Source organism: Frankliniella occidentalis, unplaced genomic scaffold (genome assembly GCF_000697945.3).
Source record: "Frankliniella occidentalis isolate FOCC.00 unplaced genomic scaffold, Focc_3.1 Scaffold4, whole genome shotgun sequence".
In the NCBI taxonomy this organism is placed as follows: Eukaryota; Metazoa; Arthropoda; class Insecta; order Thysanoptera; family Thripidae; genus Frankliniella; species Frankliniella occidentalis.
The window spans coordinates 822,181-843,249 of NW_026267134.1; the positions used below are offsets into that span (position 1 = coordinate 822,181).

Genomic DNA, 21,069 nt, shown 5'->3' on the forward strand with positions numbered 1-21,069 from the left:
AGAGAGAGAGAGAGAGAGAGAGAGAGAGAGAGAGAGAGAGAGAGAGAGAGCAGAGGCTGTGACGACGCCTGGAGGGGGCCTCGTGGCTTGGAACGTCATTGGCCGACGCCTCGGAGGGGGGAAGAGGAGGGGAAGGGAAAGGGGGCGAGAGAGAGGGGGAGAGGGTCCTACAACAAACGACGCGGATATTTTCACACAAAGTAGGATAAACTCGTGGTCCCTCCCTCCCTCCAGCGCAGCCACTGCCGCTCTTCCCCACTCCGCCCGCCCGCCCCGCGCCTTCCCCCTCCGGGCCGCCCTTGGTCCGCCCGCCGTGGCGCGTAACAGCTGTCAGTGCAGTTCTCTGCAGATCGCGGTGGCGCTCACTTCGGGTACCGGTACCTGCATTGTAGCACCGGGCTGGGCGCGGCTGGCTCTACACCGCGTGTGGGTGTCCGCGTGTGCGTGTCTGGTGCTTGTGATTGTGTAGTGCGCAGTGCGAGTGTTTGCGTGTGTGTGCGTGTGTGGCGCGTGCGTGTAAAGTGCAAAAGAAAAGGGGACTTTACGACTTTTGGTACCAGCAAGAAACTCAAAGATGGGGTGAGTTAGAACTCGTCTACTGTTCGTGTCTTTACTGTTTGGTTGAAATATCAATGTCTTTTTAGTAATCCCATGTTAATAAGCAAAACGAGGAATTGGCTTCTCGTTTGGTTTTCATCCGAATTTTTTACTAGCTCAAATGCAAAATGTGCTTAAATACTAGCGTTCACTTTTGGTGTAGTATTTCAGTGCAATTTTGAAACATAATTTTGCTCATTTTGGCTTACCTTGAAAGAATTACAGTAATTTATTATATCCGTGTGTTAAATAGGTCTTTGAAAAAGCTGAAAGTATAAATAGGACTGACTACATCAAAAAAAAAAAAAAGATTGCCCAAAGCAGCATGTTATAGCTTGGGATAACGACCAATGTATTTCTCCGAAGTGTTCCATGTTTTGTTCATACTCCTGTGCGCAAAACTTTGTCATTTTTCAGTAAATGCGGCGTTATCGATAAACTAAATAACATATACCGGTCGTTGGGTTTAAAAAAAAAGGTACTTCTGTAAATGCTACTAGTGTTCTAGGGCGAACTTTTTATTTGCATTAATTTTGCCGATGGTTGCTCATCTAAAGAGATATAGAAAATAAGATCATGAACGTTGACTTGGCGAAACAACCATAGTATATAAGTCCAAGAATATTTTTGGTGAAAAATTCAATGACGTGTTGGCTTATCCGTCCTAATATCTGCCTTCAATCATTCCATACATTGGTCGAACTTCCCCGACAGTGTATGAATATGGTAAATGGGTCGTGAGCGTACATCACGTTATGTTTGGTCGAAGCTCTTCTACCATGCGGCTCCTGCCGGGCCGCTACAGTACTGTTGTTGAGATCGGACCACTCACAATGGTATATGCCGCGGCCTGACACGAAAACGTATCGATCGATCTATCTATCTATCGATCGATATGTCCTAAAACTGGAAAGTAAGCCAAAGTATTTATAACGTTGATATCGCATGTTGTTGATTTTTAACAGACCGTTCTTACCCATTTGAATAGTTCCTAAACATTGCGGATCTTGCTCGATTAATGTGTTATAATATATCACATGTAATTAAAGTTTGCCACAGTTATCGTTCTGTAAGAAAATTACTTCAATGAGTCAGCTCACTCAGGTTACATTATGGAACACGCATTGTAAGAAGAGCTTGCGCCAGTCTTGCCAAAACGATACCCTACGTACTATTTATCATCATACTATCTTAGAGTAACCGTCTTTGCTTCTTGGGTTCCCATTCCTTTTTTTTAAATTTGAAACAAGTTCGGTCTGTTGTATCAACACCAACAACCATCAATCCGTTTGCAAAAACCACACAAACATCCTGCTAACTTCTTGAAGACGACAAAAAATATGACACTGGCCTGCATGTACTGTAATTATAATGCACATCGGCTTTGGTCGCGACGCCTCGGGACTGCTGGGCGCGCTGGGCTGCTGGGCGCCGCGGGGCTGGCCGAGCCCGCTGCCCTTGCATAATCGGAGGCTCCGGCAAACATTCCGATGAGAGAGGGGCACTACTGTGTGCCATTGTTTATTGCTGCGTCCGCGCGAAACGGTGCTAGACAGAAAAAGAGATCGCACGAGAGAGAGAGAGAGAGAGAGAGAGAGAGAGAGAGAGAGAGAGGGAGAGAGAGAGAGAGAGATGGGAGAGGGAGAGACGAGCGTGTGAGACATGATGTTCAACTCCTCATAATGGTCATGACGCGGGTTATACCACCTACACTGCGCTGGCGGCGGCCGGCCGCGTGTCCTTTGTAATTGTTATGCTTCGCGGTTTGTCATGTCCATCGAAATAGCTAAACGGTATAACGGCGGTATGGCAGAACGGCCGGACCTCATTGTGTGTGAGAGACGAGGAGAGGGGGAAGGGGGGGGATGCTACCGTCATCAAAACAGAATCATCGATAGAGTGACTGCAGCCGCGCGTCCTAACGGTGACCGCTCCACGCGGTGCACAATGAGGCCCAAAACCATAACAGGGCGGGATCGCTGCGCAAAGTCGGGCAGAAAAAGGACTGATTCGTCGCGCGCGGGGATCCCGCGGTGGTCACGGGACAGCCCGGTGCCGGGTCCAGCCCCGCAGCCCGCCCGGGTCGACGGGTCCAGCAGGTGCAGCAGGCAGGTGGGAGGCTGCGCCGCCAAACTGTCGCTGATCTGTGGTGATTGAGATGTGGGCAAACGATGCGACACGTGTGTCTGAGAAAGAAGAAAAGCAGCGTGTCGTATAGAACGGAGCACGAATTCGCCTCTCTCTCTCTCTCTCTCTCTCTCTCTCTCTCTCTCTCTCTCTCACCCCTCGCTTTTCTCTTTCTATCTCGCTCTCTTTTTCTCCTTTCCTCTCTCTCTCAATCGAACCGGCAGGAGAGAATATATGTATAATGGAACAGTAGCGCACCTAACCTATACACGCTGTACTAACGGTGTGCCAGGTGAGCTCTCAATAATATCCCTGGGGGAGAGTGGGAGAGAGAGAGAGAGAGAGAGACAGAGAGACAGAGAGAGAGAGAGACAGAGAGAAAGAGAGACAGAGAGAGACAGCTGCGAGCACCTTACCGCCACCAACCTTCCTGGTCGCTCAAACCCAACAAGAGACTAAGGCTGCACAACTCTCACGCTACCGAAGTACGACCGCAACCTACCGCTGGCTTGCATGCCTTCTTGTCATGTTGTGGAAACGATTTGCCTGCTCGTCTGAAATGAAATCACTCCCGGTCCCGCCGCCCCACCTCCCCTCGTCCACGTGTGCAGTACCGTGGGCGGCCCGGCCGGGTACTTCCACGCTGACAGATCCTCTGAGCATATGTTGGGTGCCGTTGCCGTAGTTTCGTGTGAATGTTAGCGTTATACCGCTTTTAGTCTTAATCATCTTCGGCCGTATTTAATACATATACCAAATCTATTAGGACCATGCGCTATTAGACCGCTCATAAATGTTTTCATTTAGCTCTAGTTTTTTTTTTTTTAAACTCTCCCCTATCTTGCACAATAAAACGCTTGTTGGAAGAACGAATTAACACTAACTTTCTGCAATACAGTATGGTAATTTCTAGAAGATTCTAAAAAAAAGCGTGTTATGCAATCTGTCGAGCAGCCATTAATACATTTGACATTGTTGCTATGATAAAGTTCAATTTAAACTATGCTAAATATTTGATCTATGGATTCAGGCCTATCGTGCGTGTAGGGGAACGTCTAGAAAGTACATCCGTTTTTCTCACCGAAACGTTGGGGGTTGATGCGGAAGCCCCGCGCCTGTGAGACTCAGGGCAGGCCTCCCTGCAGTACACGCATACACTGCAAGCAAGATGTTGCCTACCCACCAGGCGCTTTTCGGAGGTTATATAGAGGCTGAACTCAGCAGGGTCGTAGCGGCGAACGACGGACGTACTTTCTGGATTATCCCGAAGAGTGACTGTAAACAAACGCCAACACAAGCACACAGTTTTGAACACAAATGTTCACAGTGCCCCTTGCACGGGGAGCAAAGGAGTCTGCGGTCCAACTCCTCGATGTCAAAGTCCGCAGGCACCGGCCACCACCTCAGCATTTCATGTTCGATCCTCGTGGGCGACAAGGATGACTGCGGCCACGAGTTGAAGGGCGAACGTCAATCGAGGTGGAACAGACTAATTAGCGATAGACCCCGCGGGGGACCCTGCGGGCCCGGCGGCCCGGCGGGGTTTGCTGCCCCATCCGTCTCGGATCCCTGTCGGCCGGCGCCTCCTGGCGCGCCTCTCGGCCGGCGCTGCTGCACGCGGGTGGCGACGCGGAGGCACAACGACTGCTGCAATTAATTGCGCTAGCGAATCGATGATTTGAGATGGCAGCGTCGTCGGCGGCGAAGGGACCAGAGAACCCCCCCCCCCCAACCCCCCTCTCCTAATCCTGCACTGTGCACTTTGCTGCTGCTGGAGAGACCATCATTCGAACGTGCAAAGTCAAGTGACGTGTCTATAGGAGAAAACTGCCTGATTCGAAGAATACAAGGCAGCTAGAAATCTGCCGTTGCCATTTTCTAGATAGAGTGTGCGCGTATGGGTCGAGCAGTCTCTAGAAATCCAAGAGCGAAGATTCTCGATCTCCAGAGCGACATTTTGCTGTAAATTTCTTCCTCTGTGGAGAGCGAGGTCTGATTTCCTCGCTCGATTAGAGCAATAGATTAAGGAATATAACTATTTCAGTGATAATTGGGTACACTCGGGTACACTGATAAACTAAGTGTTCAACTGCTCAACACTTGTAAGTGTGACACTGCAAGTTGAATACTTAGAAGTGTGCAGCTCCGAAGTTGTGCACTTTTAAACGTTCAACTCGGTAGGTGCGCACTTTCACAAGTGTGCAACTCCTCGATTGAACACTTCCTTATATGGAAAGCTCACTGTTTAGGAAGAGCTCAACCGAGGAGTTGCTCACTTGAAAGTGCAGACCTACCGAGTTACACTGATAAACTAAGTGTTCAACTGCTCAACTCTTGTAAGTGTGCAACTGCAAATTGAATACTTGCAAGTGTCCAACTCCGCAGTTCTACACTTGCAAGTGTTAAACTCGGTAGGTGTGCACTTACAAGTGCGCAACTCCTCAGTTGAACACTTCCTTAGATTGGACGCTTACTGTGTAGGAAGGGTTCAACCGAGGAGTTGCACACTTGCAAGTGCACATCTACTGAGTTGCACACTTGCAAGTATTCAACTTTCCGTTGCATACTTGCAAGTATTCAACTTTCCGTTGCACACTTGCAAGTATTCAACTTACAGTTGCACACTTACACTTACAAGTGTGAAGCAGTTGCACACTTAGTTTATTAGTGTAACCTCACTGTTTTTAAGTGAGGATTCCAGAAGTAAGTCTCTCTTAATATGAGTAATATTTTAGAATCACACTCAATAAGAGCGATGTTTCTAAATCGACACTTAAAAAGCCAAGGAGAAAGATGTCGCTCTTTTTGGTGAGACATCGCCCCTCCAGTATTTGCTGTGGTGGACTCACTCTCGACCCGGGTGACCGATGCTGTTTACTACGAGCTGGTCCTGCCACCGGCGCTTTTGTTTTCATCCCAGTGAGCCGGGTGGCGGCGTGCAGCGTCTCCTGGCACGGCTAAAGGGTACTCAGTAAGAGAACTGACTCGTACTGACTGAGGCGTCGCGTATGGAGAATCGGCCAGAGTTCAAATTTTCGGCTGTCAACGGGTCATCACTGTCGATGGAACGAGAGGATAAGGGAAGAAAAAAGGAACGCGGAAGGACATCATCCTCCCCTCGCCACCGATCAACCGAAGGATATTTTTGTACCTAGCCTTGCTTGTACATTTTTGTTTACATTAAAATCTAAATATAGTGTTGCATTAGAAGACCGGCAGAGGCTGGTTACCAGGTGAACTAAGTAGGTAATTTACTTCAAAGTTGTACAACTAAAACACCTCCAAACTTAATTTCAAAATTGCCTATCATACAGTTATGTGTGTGTGTGTGAGTGTGATTGCGTTTGCCCACACTGGTGCTGACCCGGAGGTGGAGGCCCTCTCGGGCGGGGGGCAGAGGGAACACCGGTGGACCCGCGGTGTGAGGCACCGGGTCGCAACGGGAAGCCAGGCGGCGGTAATCCAATTTTCTGCTAACGTACATACGAAATTAAAAGCGCCGTTTATGGAATGTAAGAATGCGACCCGGCAGGGTAAACAGTGGTGTGTGGTGGGGCAGGTAGCGGGCTCTCGGGCTGGCCAGAGAGAGAGAGAGAGAGAGAGAGAGAGAGAGAGAGAGAGAGAGAGAGATGCGCGCGCGATACAAAAGCCCCTGGAGCGTTTGGTTGACCTGACAGATGGTGGGCCTGAATCATTTCCCTTCGCGGCACTGGATGTCTTGTGGCGCGCAACGCACCAACCTCAAACACTATTTTACATCGACCTCAAGAAGAGGCGTGACTGAGCGAGCGGTTTGCCTGGCGCCTTGGTTTACTCTCGTAAGGTGAGAAAGGTGCGCACGCTCGCCACTTTCGGAACGTGTATGTGTGACGTTTAGTTTACAATTAGTTAGATTCCCCCCCCCCCCCTAAAAAAATGCTTAAGTATATAATGCAATTTCTTATTGTAGAGGTTCAAAATGGAAAAAATTGCAAAAGTTAAAAATGGAAATTATAGGTGTTGCAGAGTCGAGTGCAGAGTAGGTGCTTTGCCAACAGTGTGGCAGGAAAAACATGATTAGAGTTGCTGTTGTTTCGGGAGGAAACAGTCTAATGAATACGTACCCCGGCTGCTGCGGCGCAACCGAGATAAGCAGGGGCTGTCGCAGTAATGCAGGGGCGTGGCAGTGGCGCTTGTTTTAGGACTCTAATGGTTACAGCCTGAAAAACGCTAATCGTTGCATTTGAAACCGGGAGCCTGCGTTTGTTGACGGTGACGTTCTTCGTGTTTCAGTATGTCACTACTTCTCACTTGCGAACACGCGTTTTTTAGATTATTTTCCCTCATTAGAATGCAATCATTTTCCTTCCCCTAAAATATGTTCAAGTTTTGCAACAAAAGTAACAGGTACTTTTTTTATAAAGTCATTCCAAAATTTTGCAGTTAAAAATAAATGCAAAGTGTTGGCAAGCATAAAGCAGCCATACTGCGTTAAGAATGAGCATAGCATAGAATGTAGCCTCTGCTGTTGCGAACAACGGTACACCACGCTGACGCTGAATATATGCTGAGAGGGTAAGAAACATTTTTTGGCCATACGAATGCAAAGCGTTTGTCGGTATTTGGCGTCTCTTGGCTGACCGCGGCGCTGACCGCGGCTCCCGCCCGGTGCGTGACGCAGCGCATCCCTGGGCCTTGGCCCTCATAGATAGCATCGGGCCTGGACCGGGCCGGCAGGTCGGGGCTGTAGCCGGGGCTGCGCACGCCGCTATGTTGGGGCAGGTTCGGGACACACAGGAAACAGCTGATGGAGGGGAGAGAGGAATTTGTTTACAAATTAGAGAGGCTCATTTGTGTTTAGAGTTAAGAACATGATGTGTATGCTCTGCTGCTATATCAAGTTCCGCTTCTTGCGCGTTTATTAGCGATCAGCAAACGATCCTCTCCTTTGGGTCTTAGAGCTCTGCTAGAAATTCATTTCATTTGGCCCGTGCGATCTCGCGGAATCGTGCCTCTCTGACTCCCCCTCTTCTCTCTCTCTCTCTCTCTCTCTCTCTCTCTCACTCTCTCACTCTCTCACTCTCTGTCTCCGTCTCCGTCTCCGTCTCTCTCCTCACCCTCGGCCCTTTCCCGCACGACCGCGTGACCCTCAGGGGCCAAGCTCACCCGTTACAGGACTGATAACACATAACAAGCTCTATTCACACAACCAGTCTTCCGAAGAAAAGGCGAGTAGTGGCACATTATTTTCTAAAGATCACCGCCGCCGTTCCGATCTCTCTCCGGGCGGAGGAGGCGGGTGCTGCCATCGCGCCGGGCAATCACATTGCTTGGAGCACACCACCCAGGTGCAGTAACCCCCACTAAAGCACGCGGGCCGCTGTGTGCTCTGCTCTGCGCCGCTCGACACCCGCTGTCCGAATGAATCTATGTGCGAGCCCGGCGCTTAACGAGCACAGAGGTAACTAGCGGTCGGTGTGTGCGTTTTACTCCCGTCCTGGTGTCATCCCCCTCCCGCTGGGAGCGGCGCAGGGGGTGGAGCAGGGGGCGGCGGCGATGTGTGCCACGACGACGTCGGCCTGCCCTCTGCGTTCTTTACGTGGTTCGTGCTCGGCCCGGACGTCGTCGCGCCCGCCGCCGACACGGCAGCAATCTGCTGAGGCAGAGTATATTAAGCTCTTCTTCCCATATCTCGAGATCGCCTCCGCTCGACCGTTTAGCCGCGTTTACTGTCTTTGTTCCGTTGCGCGCCGCCGTGCGCCGCGCCACGCCGCGCCACGCCGCACGGCGGCCGGAACCGCCGCGCGGCGCCGGAACTCGGTGCCAAACAGCGGGCGGTCAGCAGATAATAGATGAACTAGAAACTATAAACGAGAATCGACCGATAAAACCAATCGCAATCGCACACCGCGCCGTAGTTTATTCCTCAATTTTGCACTACTCTATAGATTTGTGTCAATGATCTCTGGTTTATTGTTGGTCTCTATATTACACTGAGCAATTACACTCTACTACGCGCCTCTCAACGTGAGTCAGGGCAACTCTTTGCGTCCCTGGAGGCCTGGCTCGGACCGATTCGTCTCGACGCCGGCAGGCCACGCGAGGTCCCTCAGACTAAGGAAGAGTCTAGTGTCACCCCGGTGCCTCGTCCGAGAGAACAGCTGATGGGGCAATGCCGTCCAATCGGCACCAAAAGGAGAAAAGAAACAAAAAATAACAAGAAAAATAAAGAAACAATGTGGGTCGTTCGTTAGAGGAATAATTCGCAACCAAACAATTGGGGTTTCGAAGTTCTAATGCATGCGCCGATGATGATGTGTCGTTATCCGTAAAAGTAGGACAGTAGGGCCAAAATTGATAAATCACAAACAGAAAAAAAATGTAAGAACGAGTACCCTTTTTTTTGCGTGTCGTAAAAGGGAAGGGGGCCCCGTTCCTTCGTGCCTTTCGGTGACACGAGCCGGATCGTCCTCGGCCGCGCGCGGCGCCACTCCACGCCTTCCTATGATGGCAGCAACTGTATCAGGTATTACACCCAGGCTGCCACAAAAGGTGTCAAATGGAGCAGTAACTGGACCTATGCGGAATGCGCCGGCCGGGACCCTTTTTGTGAACAACATTTACGATGGCGATCGCACCCCGCCTCCCGCGAGTAGCCATACTCGTGAGCGGTACGTATACTTGTGCACAGAGGCAGAGGGCGTGTGCGGCGGGTCGTTCACAAGCGTTATAATAACGAAATGAACGGGTCGTGCGAAGAACATTGTATGTGGCATTTTAAAGGACACACTGTACTTTGGAATCAAACGCAAGCACATTTGACATGATTCTGTTTTACAGGTGTTCATGTATATATTTCATAAACGCTGGTTCAAGCAAGTTCGGATTTGAAAACCATGCATTTTTTTTTCTGGCTGCAGCACTGAAAACTCTGGTTTAGAAGTAAAAGTAATAAAACGAAAATACAAGTTTCGCGGCTCATATGTCAAATTGTATGGCGTCCCATGACAGCTCAGCACGCGACTGACAGAGATTATAAAGTTTACGGCCCGTGTCCACTAGACTTTTGTCAAACGGCATTCTTTTCCAGAAAAAAAAAAAACTCAGGTGACGTTTGGCGTTTGCTTCCAGTCTGAGTGCATTTATGTATGTAGGTCGATGAGGCCCATCAATCTGTGTGTCAGCGTTTCCCCCGCGGGTGCCAGGACGGCGTCGCTACAACTTCCCTTCAAACAATCAGCTTGCTCAGAGTAATGCTCGATGCACCTCTGTGGGCGTGGCCGGTGTGGCCGGCGTGGCCGGCGTGGCGCGGCGCGGCGCAGCTGGCCCGCGGGGCGCGTCCCCTCGGGTCGGCCCGCTGTGCGAGAGGCGCTGCTGGCCGCACAATGCTCCCGCCAACCATTTCGTAATAAATCAGGCATCATGATCGGTGCGTCAACAAGCGCGAGGGGCCCCGGGGGGCGGGGCGGGGCGGGGCGGGGCGCGAAGGACGGACGAACTGGGTTACCAGTAAGGCCCCGACCGACAGGCCCGACAAGTAGCAAAAAGTCACAACGGTACAGCAAACTGCGCTGCTCCCTTCCGCTAGCAGGGCGACCCACCTCCTTCCTGAGGGGCCTGCGGGCGGGTGCCTTGCGGGCGGGGCGCGGGCGGGGCGCGGGGGCCTCCGCCTCCTCCGGGGTGCTCCTGTGGGGACTGCTGGCAAGGGCCTTCTGAGGGTGGGGCGCGGGGCCTTGTGTCTCTTCGGAACACTCAAAAATAAACTGTGCAACTGGCATGCAGAATTAAGTGCTCAAACACTACGTTGCCTACTGTAATATGTTTAAATGGATATTTGAATACTCAAAATTGGTCGAACAAAAAGAAAGTGCTCAACATCAGAGTTAGACATGCAGCTTTGGACACTTTTTAAAGTGCTGTGAAACACTTTTCACTATTCAAATTTCCAATCACCATAAAGTGTGCACCATGGAGTAGACCAGTATTTCGTTTAGTTTGCTGTTGTGAGCGGTTGTAGGTGAGTATCATTTGTTGCTGATCTCCAGCCTTACCATAAGTTTCGTGGTTAAGATGCTTCTTACAACTTAAACAAAACCAACACAGCAAACTTCTCATTTACATAGCTTATATCTGCATGGCTCAATCTTGTAGCTGTTAGCCTACAACGCTGTCTGTCCAGATACTGGAGTGCTTTTGTTCTTTTATATATTAATGGTCACGTTGTGGTATCTGGCAGTAGTACCTGGTACTGGAATCTGGTACTCAAACGATTCGATAGCGGACGAGGCACAGATACGTTTTGTCGCAACCTCACATTGTTCATCTGTGTCGCCCTACCGCTTGCCATGGTTGTGCAGCTATTACAGAGAGAGAGAGAGAGAGAGATACAAAGCGGTTGGCACCGGGGCACCCATAGAAGCGACCACTTGGTCGGAAGTGGCCATGCGGTCAAGTCTTTCTTTCGGCAATCGCTGCAATCGCTCCGAGATCGCCTCGAGAGGATCGAACCGAACGTGTTCCAAAGCTGTCCAGTTTCGTTCCGGATCCCTGCCTCAAGCTCTATGTAAGCTTTTTGTCCTTTTTTCTGTGTTTTTCGCGCGTTTTCGTGGCTCGTTGCTCGTGGTGATAGCGCGCTGCTGGGCTGCTGGCCGCCGGGGTCCGTCTGTAAGGGACCTGCTCGGCCGCTGTTAATCAACGCACGGAGCCGAGGGTTTTTACATGAAACCAGCTCTGCAGTTTCATTCGGGCAACCCCTTTACTAGGACAACATTGAATTTGTATAGATAACTGAAATTTCCACTTTCATTCGTTATTCAAGTTTTTATTGCGTTTCATAATTTAATGCTCCTCTACCTAGATACGTCACGTCCCATGGCATCTAGACAAATGATGATCATATTTTGCTTCGCCTATGCAAGACAATTTAACGTATGCTCCAGGCTCCAAGCAGGCGGCGTTTGCTCGTTAATTTATCCGCAACCACCATTTTTGCGTTAATCTAGGAGAGTGCCATTATTTTTATTTTTTTCGGTGTTCTTCGGGGGATGTGACTCACGCTAGTATACGATGACATCTTTATTTCAGGTAACGACAGACAGGCGCGAAGCGTACCGAGAGAAAAGAGATGAGGAAGGGGGAGGCGGGGGCGGTGGTGGCGGGCGACGGGGCGACAAATCCCAAGACGGGAGAAGAGTGGTTTCGGGGGAGGGGGCAGTGTCATTGCACCGCGCCGAGGCATGGCCTGGCCCCGCGGCACTTTATGAGGCTGGTCTCGGGGCCCTCACCCGCACCACATAGTTATTGTGAACTTGAACGCACGAGCGAGGAGAAAAGATCTCGTGCGACGTATGTGGTGGAGGATGAGCATTTGTGTGAATCTGGAATACTGCGTTCATCTGAAAGCCCGAATTGCCGGTTTTATCTTCTCTAGGTACATCTAATGTAAAATTGTCAGCAAACTGACACAGTAATTCTCTTGAATAATAATTGTGACACGTAGACACATGATTGCGTGGTTGTGATACCAAGGTGAAGGTGAGGGTGTTACTGTGAGAGTGAACGGTTGCAGACGAGCACATCACATCAGCCACATCTCCCCCCTTCTCTCTCTTTCTCTTCCTCCCTTCCCCCTCTCCCCCTTTTCTTCCTCTCTATCCCTGTCTCTCCCTGTCTCTTCCTTCTTCCTCTCCCTCCCTCTCTCTCTCATCAACGCGCATCAGCTCCGAATCAAAGTGGGGCTCACGCCCAGCATGGCACTCTACTGACCTTTATAACGTGACTCCCCGAGGTGACGGAGGGAGAGGGGGAGGAGGGAGGAGGGAGCAGGAGGGCTTGTGGCGCAGCGATAACAAGCTGGTGTTTATCCGCTTAAAAAAAGAAAAGCAGCAATAAGCGATAACAGGTAATGGTAACGTTACATCGCCCCGTACCTCGTGTGACTCAACGCGATCATCAGGAAGGAGTCGATACTACATAAATAAACATTCATTTCGCACATATTTGCGAGCAGATTGCGTCGTTTCATTACTTTTGTATCATTAACAGTGGTCACTGTAAATAATACAAGAGTTAGCTCATCTCGTTTCTTTTCACAGTCGAACACAGATTTCCGACTGTTGCTACATCTTGTCGTACCCTGTTAAAGGAGAGGGACTGTTTATTTTCTACTGTTGGATATTCATAGTAAACAGTAGGAAAAAGACTGCGCTGTAACGCCGAAAACAGAAACAGCACTGTCGGGTGTTAGCGTATTGCGCGGGAGAAAGAAAAGGGGAAAAAAGCACCTGCTGCTGCTGGGGGATGTGTCGTGGGCGGACCACGTGGAGGACCACGGCAGGTGAAAAGGGGAGGGGGAGATCGTGCTATTAATTATCCGCATATGTATCGACCGGGCCGCCAAGCACAATGCAACCGAATTGGTAACGAAGCTAACGGGTGTCCTGAATAAACCATCCAATGGCGTGCGCTTTACGAACATAACATCTCCATAGATTTTCTTTTAAAACACTAGAGGGCCATGACCGTTATTTCTCGCCACCTCGCCAATTGGGTGTTATCCCATATTCTAAGAAGAATCTATTTGTTTTTTTGCACGTTTTTTTTTGCTTCGCGAGAGCGTTTTTCCTATCATCATGCAGCCCATGTTTAAACACGTAAAAGAAAGGTCCGCTCACTTGTCGCTCTCGCAGAATACTGACAAGCCTTCGTTTTACCTTGTCAGTACTCTGAGACATCGAAAAGTTCGCTAATTTTATCTTCATACTTCAAATCAGCTTATCTTTAGTTTACTCGCGCAAATCATGCGTAAACAACACTGCTTTGCCAAGCTTGCTCACGCACTTGTTGACGTGGTGCTGCGCTGCGGATGCGCCTCGGGCTGGAGGCGGATACAGTTCTTTGGGACGAAACGGCAACTCTCCGGTGCGGCACCGCAGTTGACCCAGCTAACGCTTCCCGCTGGCAGTGACGCCGCGGCCGCGTCCTAGGGCAACTCAGACGACGCATATCTCCGCAGGCGACAGAAGAGAGAGAGAGAGAGAGAGAGAGAGAGAGAGAGAGAGAGAGAGAGAAAGGGGGAGGGGCCTGAAGGACTAGTGCCTGTCCAAATAAAAGCAGAAAAGCGATGGCTCCCTAGTTAAGTTCTGATCAATTTTTCCGCGAGGTATTTGTAAAAACATCCCTCGCAGTGTCAAATTTTCGGAAAAGCTGTGTTCAATGTCCATCCATCCAAGTGCATCCTGAGTGCAGCTGGGGTGACGAATCGTGCGGCTCGGAGCTCGCTCGCTAGGCGCGCGAAGACACGGGCCGAACAATGGCCGAGTCTCTATCTGCTGACCGGGCTGCAGATGCCAATAAACGGGATTTCTGAAATGAGCGGGACAGAATGGCGCCGCCCCGAACTCATCCCGAGTGGAACGAGGAACATCTAATTTTGAAGTGCGCCTGTGGGGGCGGGGGGAGGGGTACCGAACTGGTGTAGACAATAATCAAGTTAACATGTCAAATATTCGCCAGCTTATTGATTAATTTCATATTGTTTTTTTCATTCCAGGCATTCGCTGAGGTTACATCTATACACGTGGTGCTTAATACAGGTGAGTGAGGGCAAATAACTATATTACATGATACTGTAGTGAGGTCGGAGCCACCGTGTTAGCCGCGCCGTTTCGATTTCTCACGAGCACGACACCAGCCTTCCCCGGTTCATTGTAAATGCGACTCTGCTCTGACGGAAGCTATTTAACGCTCGCTGGTCACAGCTTACCATCAGTGCATTATTGTTGCGCGTCTACGCGAAAATTTTCTCTGCAAAACGAAAGTGATGACTCGAAGGTAAAGAAGTTGGAAAAAAGAAGTGCCATTCTCATTTTATTGTTGAAAGCTCCACTTTACTTGACCTTAGTTTAACAGGCTCCGAGGGGTTCCACACTGCGGGGGTCCGGTCGTCGGGCCGAGAGAGTCGGTCAGGTCAGGAGGTCTAATTTTCAGGCTCTGCAAATGGCATTTTGATGAAATGAAAGTGAAATTGCAGAGCAGGCATAATCTTGGAATGGTAGCGACGCTCGCGGGCTGCGTTCGTTCTGTCTGTCTACCGGTATATCCTGTCGATCCCGGGGCGGTACGGGTGCAAGAGAGACGGGGGTCCCTGCCGCTCTCGTTGCAGTGCTCTTTCTCTCTCGCTCCTCCCGGAGCTCCGCGGAGGTGCGCTTGGCCTAGTGCTAGTCTACTCCCCCGTCACGACCTGAGCCCCCGGGGTCCCCGGAGGCATCACGAGTTCGTTTTACTTTTGTGGGGCGTTAATTGGGCCTTGTTTTACGAAACGGCGACCGATGTGGGAAAAAGGGGAGGGGCAAGGAGGAATACGGCAGCATGAGCAGCGCAGCTATCCTGACGCGCGATCCGCACCGCACATGCAGTAGTGTTCGCGTGAGATCTGCATGTGCGCGAAAATTGATGTTCTTTTAATTTCTAACCCATCGCATGTATTTCTTCTCCCTCTCCTCCAGGCGGTGCTGTGCCAGACTGACTACACGACCGAGGTGTCGGCGACCGAGCTTTACACGGCTTTCGGCACGGCCGTGGACGGCGCCGTGACGGAGGACGCTGCCAACGCGCTGTACACCGGCAGCGCGAGCGGCTCGGACGGCACGGCCACCGGCGGCACGGGCACCGCGGGCACCGCGGCCGCGGGCACAGGCCTGGGCTCGGGCGGCGGCGGCACGGCCAGCGGCGAGCTGGCCAACGACACGCTGCTGCTGGCCAACGAGACGGCGCACGGCGAGCTGCTGGCGCACGAGGCCAGCGAGCAGAGCTCGGTGAGTAACCGCTTAGAATATTGTGAACAAATGCGTCATGTGAATAGGATACTACTTGTAAAATGATAGTAAAACAAAGTCGATGATTCGACTGTTGTCGGATGTCCTACTTTGATTTGTCGCGCCGAACACGTTCCAGTCGGTATGAGAAACCTGTCAAGTTTTTCAAACATAGTGCCGCAAATACCCCAATTATTTCGTTTGTCAATACTTTCCACATCCTCCCGTCCCCATCCGCCCGTGTCGCTGCTGCTGTTCTCCGGCCGTACAGACCCGTCGCGCGTGCGGTGTGGTCGCGGTCGCCACAGCCCTGTCTCCGTAATCCTATGGGAAATTAAGTGGCTTCCGTGTCCCGTTTGTGACGTGTCCGGGGGGTCCTGCTGCAGGGCATGCCCATCACTGCATGCACGGGTAACCGCTGCTGCGCTTTGCCCCGCAGCCTGCTCTGCGCCAGCTCTGCGCTAACGGAGCGACGTATAAGGGACGGCCGGACCCGGCGGCCGCGGCGCGCGCGACCCCAAGAGCGGGCGGTGGCGTCGCGACGCCCGGAAAGGGAAGGGCGGGGCGGGGCGGGGCGGGGGGAGAGCGGCGCGAGGTCGTCCCCTTGGAGAGCCAAGGTAGGGTGCGACCCGCCGCGGCCGTGCCGTGCGGGGTCCACGCCAAGCTGCCGCATCGCGCATCGCCTAAAGTCAGCGGCGGAGGGCTACACCGGACCGGAAACCCCAAAGTGTTTTGGAATGGTAAAAACTTGAAGGTGTGTTAACCATATTCATTCATATATAGAGGCGACAATTGCTCAGGAAAATTCACACATTTGCTCACGTAAGTGTACGGATTGGGCATTCACAAACCTTACAAATTGTGTGACATTTACACACTTTGCGTTTCTAGGCGCAGCGTGGCGGGTGTCAGTGTTGATGTGCAAAACACAGCGTTACCCGTTTCTGTGGCAATTTTTTTTTATTTTGAGCTGTTTAATGTTTTGGATGATACCTTAAATCACTGGAAGTCAAGTAACCTATTTGATTTAAATTTGCGATTTTTTCTTACAGTAGAAAATACTAGACAAACGAAGTCTCCAATGCTATCCCTTTTGCCTTATTTTAAGGGGGAGAAGGAGGCGGGGTTGACTAAATACTGGCATACGAAGAGAAGGCTACGCCGCTGCCACCGCCCTGCCCGATTCCATGACATGACTGAGCAGCGGGTGGCGGGGCGCGGCGAGCAGTAGGTGGTCACCCGGCAGCGTGCGCCGTGGTCCAGAAGCAGAGGCGTTATTTAGGAAATAGGTTGTGTTTGTCCTGCTGCTGCAGCAGCTGCTGCCGCCCTTGCCCATTCCTCTGCCCCCCCCCCCCACGCCAACGAGGCGCTAACGGTGCCGTGTCGGCGCCGGCCCGTGGCAGCAGGCCGCGTGGATTCCAATGATCGCGGATCCGCCATGATTTGGCATTCGCCAGTCATTCGGACTGCTGCTCCAAACAACTCGCCGCCGCCGACGGTGTTCGGCCCGCAGCGCGCGTCGAGTGCGGCCGCCGGATGGGTCCTCCACCACACACGGAGAGAGAGAGAGAGAGAGAGAGAGAGAGAGAGAGAGAGAGAGAGAGAGAGAGAGAGAGCGTCTACACACGTGAGTGTACACTGCACTGCGGCTCGCGGAGCGCCTCGGAGGTAGGCAGGCCCGGCTGACACGCCAGTGGAGCGGGTCGGCCTACGTCGTAGGCCCCCTGTCTGCGGCCGGCCGGCCAGCCGCCGAGATAATTGTATCTGCTATCGACCCTATGGGCTCCACGTCCACGTGGGCCCTAAAGACGAACGCTCGCTACCACTGTGACTATATCGGCGGGAAATACAACGAGACCTTAACGGGGCGTCATGACGACGCCTCAGCGGTGTGAAGGAAATCCGTTAGGGAGCGGTGGGAGTTGAACCCAACAGACTACTTGTGGTTGAACAAGACATCAGTCGGGCCGGACACATGGCGCGGCTGTTATTGTCGCCATGTCAGTGTGCCGCGGGCTCGGCTGCGGGGCGGGAGAAGAAAGAGGGAAGGACGGACGGACGGACAGACAGACAGACAGACAGACAGACAGACAGACAGACAGACAGGCAGAGAGCGCCTATGTCAGCCTAGACCGACACGGCCGCCGTCACAGGGCGTCGCAAAGCGCCTCCCAGACGTTTCAATCGCGGGCTTCCCCTCCCTCCTCTCCCCCTCTCTCGACTCGCCTCCCCTCCCCCCTTCTGCCCCCACCAACCCCGCCCCGTCTCGCAATTTACCACTCCTCTCCCGTGAAGCACAACATCACCTGTCAATCTGTGGTGGCGCCTTTAAGTACGGGATCAGGCGGTCGCATTTGGAACTGTTCACTGCCCAGCTCGAATTTCTTGTATGTCGTCAAATTTAATAACGGGTAAACTTACTCTATTCATGTTCCGTAATAGAAAACTCATTTTTTGGCGGAATTTTCCTTTTTGTCCCTACCGAAATGTGAAATTGACGGCGGATTGCGTGCCCCGCTGCTCCTGTTCCTTGTCATGCCCAGCCACGCCCTGCGCCCCCCGTACCCCACCGCACCCCGCCCCGCCCCACCGCGACGACACAAGACGCCTGCAAGAGTGGCGCGCAGAACGAATCGGCTGCTCTTTTTGCCGGGCGTCTTTCTCTGGGCCGCCGCCGCTGCAGCCGGCCGGCCAGGGGCGGGCGCGGGCGGGCTCCACCGGCCCGTCCGAAAGGCTTGTCCGGACGCTACGGAGGCTCTCATCCCGAAGGCTGCCCGCACAGTAGAGGGTAGCGTAAAAAAAGGATTTGAGATATTGAAATGGCGGGTATGCGGAAAAGTTGTCTTTTTAAATGTAGAATCCAGTGCAATTTTTTATTTTGAGATCGGACAATATTTTTCGATTGCGCAACGAGTTCAAAGTTATGCATTAGCTCTTATGGGGAAAATCGTCAAAAACCATGAAAAAATGAAAATCAAAAATTTAGGCTTTGTACGTGATGTTTTTTGAAAATCTGTTTTCAGAAATGCAATCTACGCCAAAAGAGGCATCCGGTGATGTATCACACTTGCTATTGCAACCCATGGTGTAGGCGGTGTAGGCTGCATAATTTGATGACTTTTGTGCAATTTGATGCAATTTGGGCTTAAATTGATACCTGGCCGGCACTGAACCGCTCACTATAATATCAAGTGTGACACATCAGTGTATGCCTTTTATGGCGTAGATTGCATTTCTGAAAACAGATTTTCAAAAAACATCACATAAAAAGCCCAAATTTTCGATTTTCATTTTTTCATGGTTTTGGACGATTTTTCCCATAAGAGCTAATGCATAACTTTGAACTCGTTGCGCGATCGGAAAATATTGTCCGATCTCAAAATAAAAAATTGCACTGAATTCTACATCTAAAAAGACAACTTTTCCGCATACCCGCCATTTCAATATCTCAAATCCTTTTTTTACGCTACCCTCTACCGCACAGGCGAGCCCCCACGACTCCTCGGACCTATCCTCTCCTCCTCATCCTCCTCCTCCTCCCCCCCTTTTCTTCGCTTCTTTCTCCCCCCTTGCCCCGGGATTATCGGTCGGATTAATCAGGTCTAGATCAAACAATAGATGGGCGCCGGCTCATACAGGCTGGCCGCGTCGCCTTTTTTCTGCCTCCCCCGTCCGTGTTCCCGCTAGGCGGGCCGCGGCGCCCGGCCGCGCGACGATCTGGGACGCGATATCCCCCCGCCGTGGGGGAGGACCGACGGGGAAGAGGGGGAGGGGATGGGGGTTGAAAGGGGCTGCTCAGAAACCGCGTGCACTTTAGGGGGGTTGGTCCAAATATGAAAGATTCCATGAGGACGCCTGCTTACTATTTGTAACCCCTTGGTAGAAATGTTATGAGGAACAACAATATTAGCATTCCTCCAACGTCCTCGTCGTTTCTGAAAAGCCCAAAAAAGGCAACGAGTTTTGTAAATGGCTTGTCGACGAGGGCCGCTGCACTTCAGAGAATTTAGTGTTTGCGTTTAGCGCCTCGCGACCCGCACCAAAAGCACACTCTAAATTTATTTATTTTTTAGGTTTTTGCTTTTGATTTGTTCCTTGGGGAACCTCGGCGCTCAGGTGTCTGGCGCGGGCCCGGGCGCCCCTGCTCGCCTAGGAGGAGCAGTGGTCAGCGCGGCCCTCGCGACGTCTGGAGCGCCGGCCCGGGCCCGGGCCCGGCCGCCGGGGGCAACGACACAAATGCAGCTCGCGGTGCGGCCAGCAGAGCAGCCCTGCCAAGCCTCCGCGCACCGAAAAACGTGAACGGCGCGCCGACGACGACGTTTCGCTGTTTACCTTCTCTCTCCTACTCCTACCCGGGACTAAGTCTCACTCTGCCAAAGCCGGGCCGGCCGGCCGCTGGCCAGCCGAGCACCGAAAGAGTTGAGAGGCGATGGCATAATCGTTGTGGATGAGATGAATGGGGAGGTTTGAGGAGTGCCGCGCAGCGCTTCCAGCGGGAGGAAATGTCACCGAGATATTTTTTTTGGTCGAAAACTAAAAAGACACGGGGTCGTCGTCGTGACCCTCTCTCCGCGGCTTTCGGTTTTTGTTGCCATGTGATTCTCGCTGCTACCTGCTGCCCCGGGAATTTTTCTTGAAATCGATGAGGAGGTGAGCCTTGTTATTGTGTCTCGCAGAGCTGACACTCCGGGTCGCTTCCCAGTAGTCATGGGGGTGTTTTGCACTTTCTAGAAAGTAATTTGATACAATGAGCGTCTCCCGGGTGCGTCTCTCCACCTTGTTTCTTTCGAGCATGACTCCTCTGCCCAACCCCTCCTCCCCATCTTTTTCGGCCAACAACAATAATAACAATAATTTTCGTTCGTGTTGCCTTTTTCCCCTGCGGTAAAACACAGGATCTGGGTCAGGGGCTAGTGTCCAGTGCAGTGTATGATGCTATCTGTCTCACCGTTACCCGGCCGAGGCCGGGGGAAGAAGAGATGAACACAGGACGACAGCAGGCCACACAAAAAAAATGTCGCGAGCGGCTCAACTCGGACGAGACCCTCATTTCGGAAATCATCGCCAAAATTCGACGAGGCAAGGCGTATTTTTCTCCTTTCGCGCCTTTTCTTTCGAACCAACCCCCGCTGCTGCTGCTTTCTCGAGTTCGGCCTGCTTTGCTATGGCTTTTGTCTTTTTTACCCCCTCCCCCCCTCCTTCCCAGCGGGGTGATTTGGTCTCACCCGGAAATGGGACTTTGAAACCCAATCCTAATGGGGCACTTTGCCGAGCGGGAGGCGTTTTGGGATCATCACCCTGCAATAGCCGAGCCCCCTCCGACCTCTCGCTCGCTCTCGCCCGCTCGCGACAAGGAGCGCCCAGCGACCACTAAACTGTCGTTCGCTCCGCTTAGCGCGGGTGGCCGGCTCGCCGCGCAAAAAGACATGCGAAAGTCCATCAACATCCCCCGGCTCCAAATTACAAGGTACAAGGCTGCATGGGCTGATGAGGCGAGCATCGTCAAAGGCTTCATTTCCAATGTTTTGCCTTATTCCCCCAGCTGCCCCCC

General features: G+C 52.0%; 1 protein-coding gene across 1 annotated transcript in view; it reads left to right on the plus strand.

Annotated features, from left to right (window-relative positions):
* The first annotated feature begins 367 nt into the window (after positions 1-367).
* LOC113203642 (uncharacterized) overlaps positions 368-21,069 on the plus strand; it is a 38,624-nt gene continuing 17,922 nt past the window's right edge. The window contains exons 1-3 of the mRNA XM_052268323.1: positions 368-579; positions 14,255-14,297; positions 15,210-15,518. Of these exons, the coding sequence (XP_052124283.1) occupies positions 575-579; positions 14,255-14,297; positions 15,210-15,518 (357 nt within the window). The 5' untranslated portion in view covers positions 368-574. The remainder of the gene's footprint in view (positions 580-14,254; positions 14,298-15,209; positions 15,519-21,069) is intronic.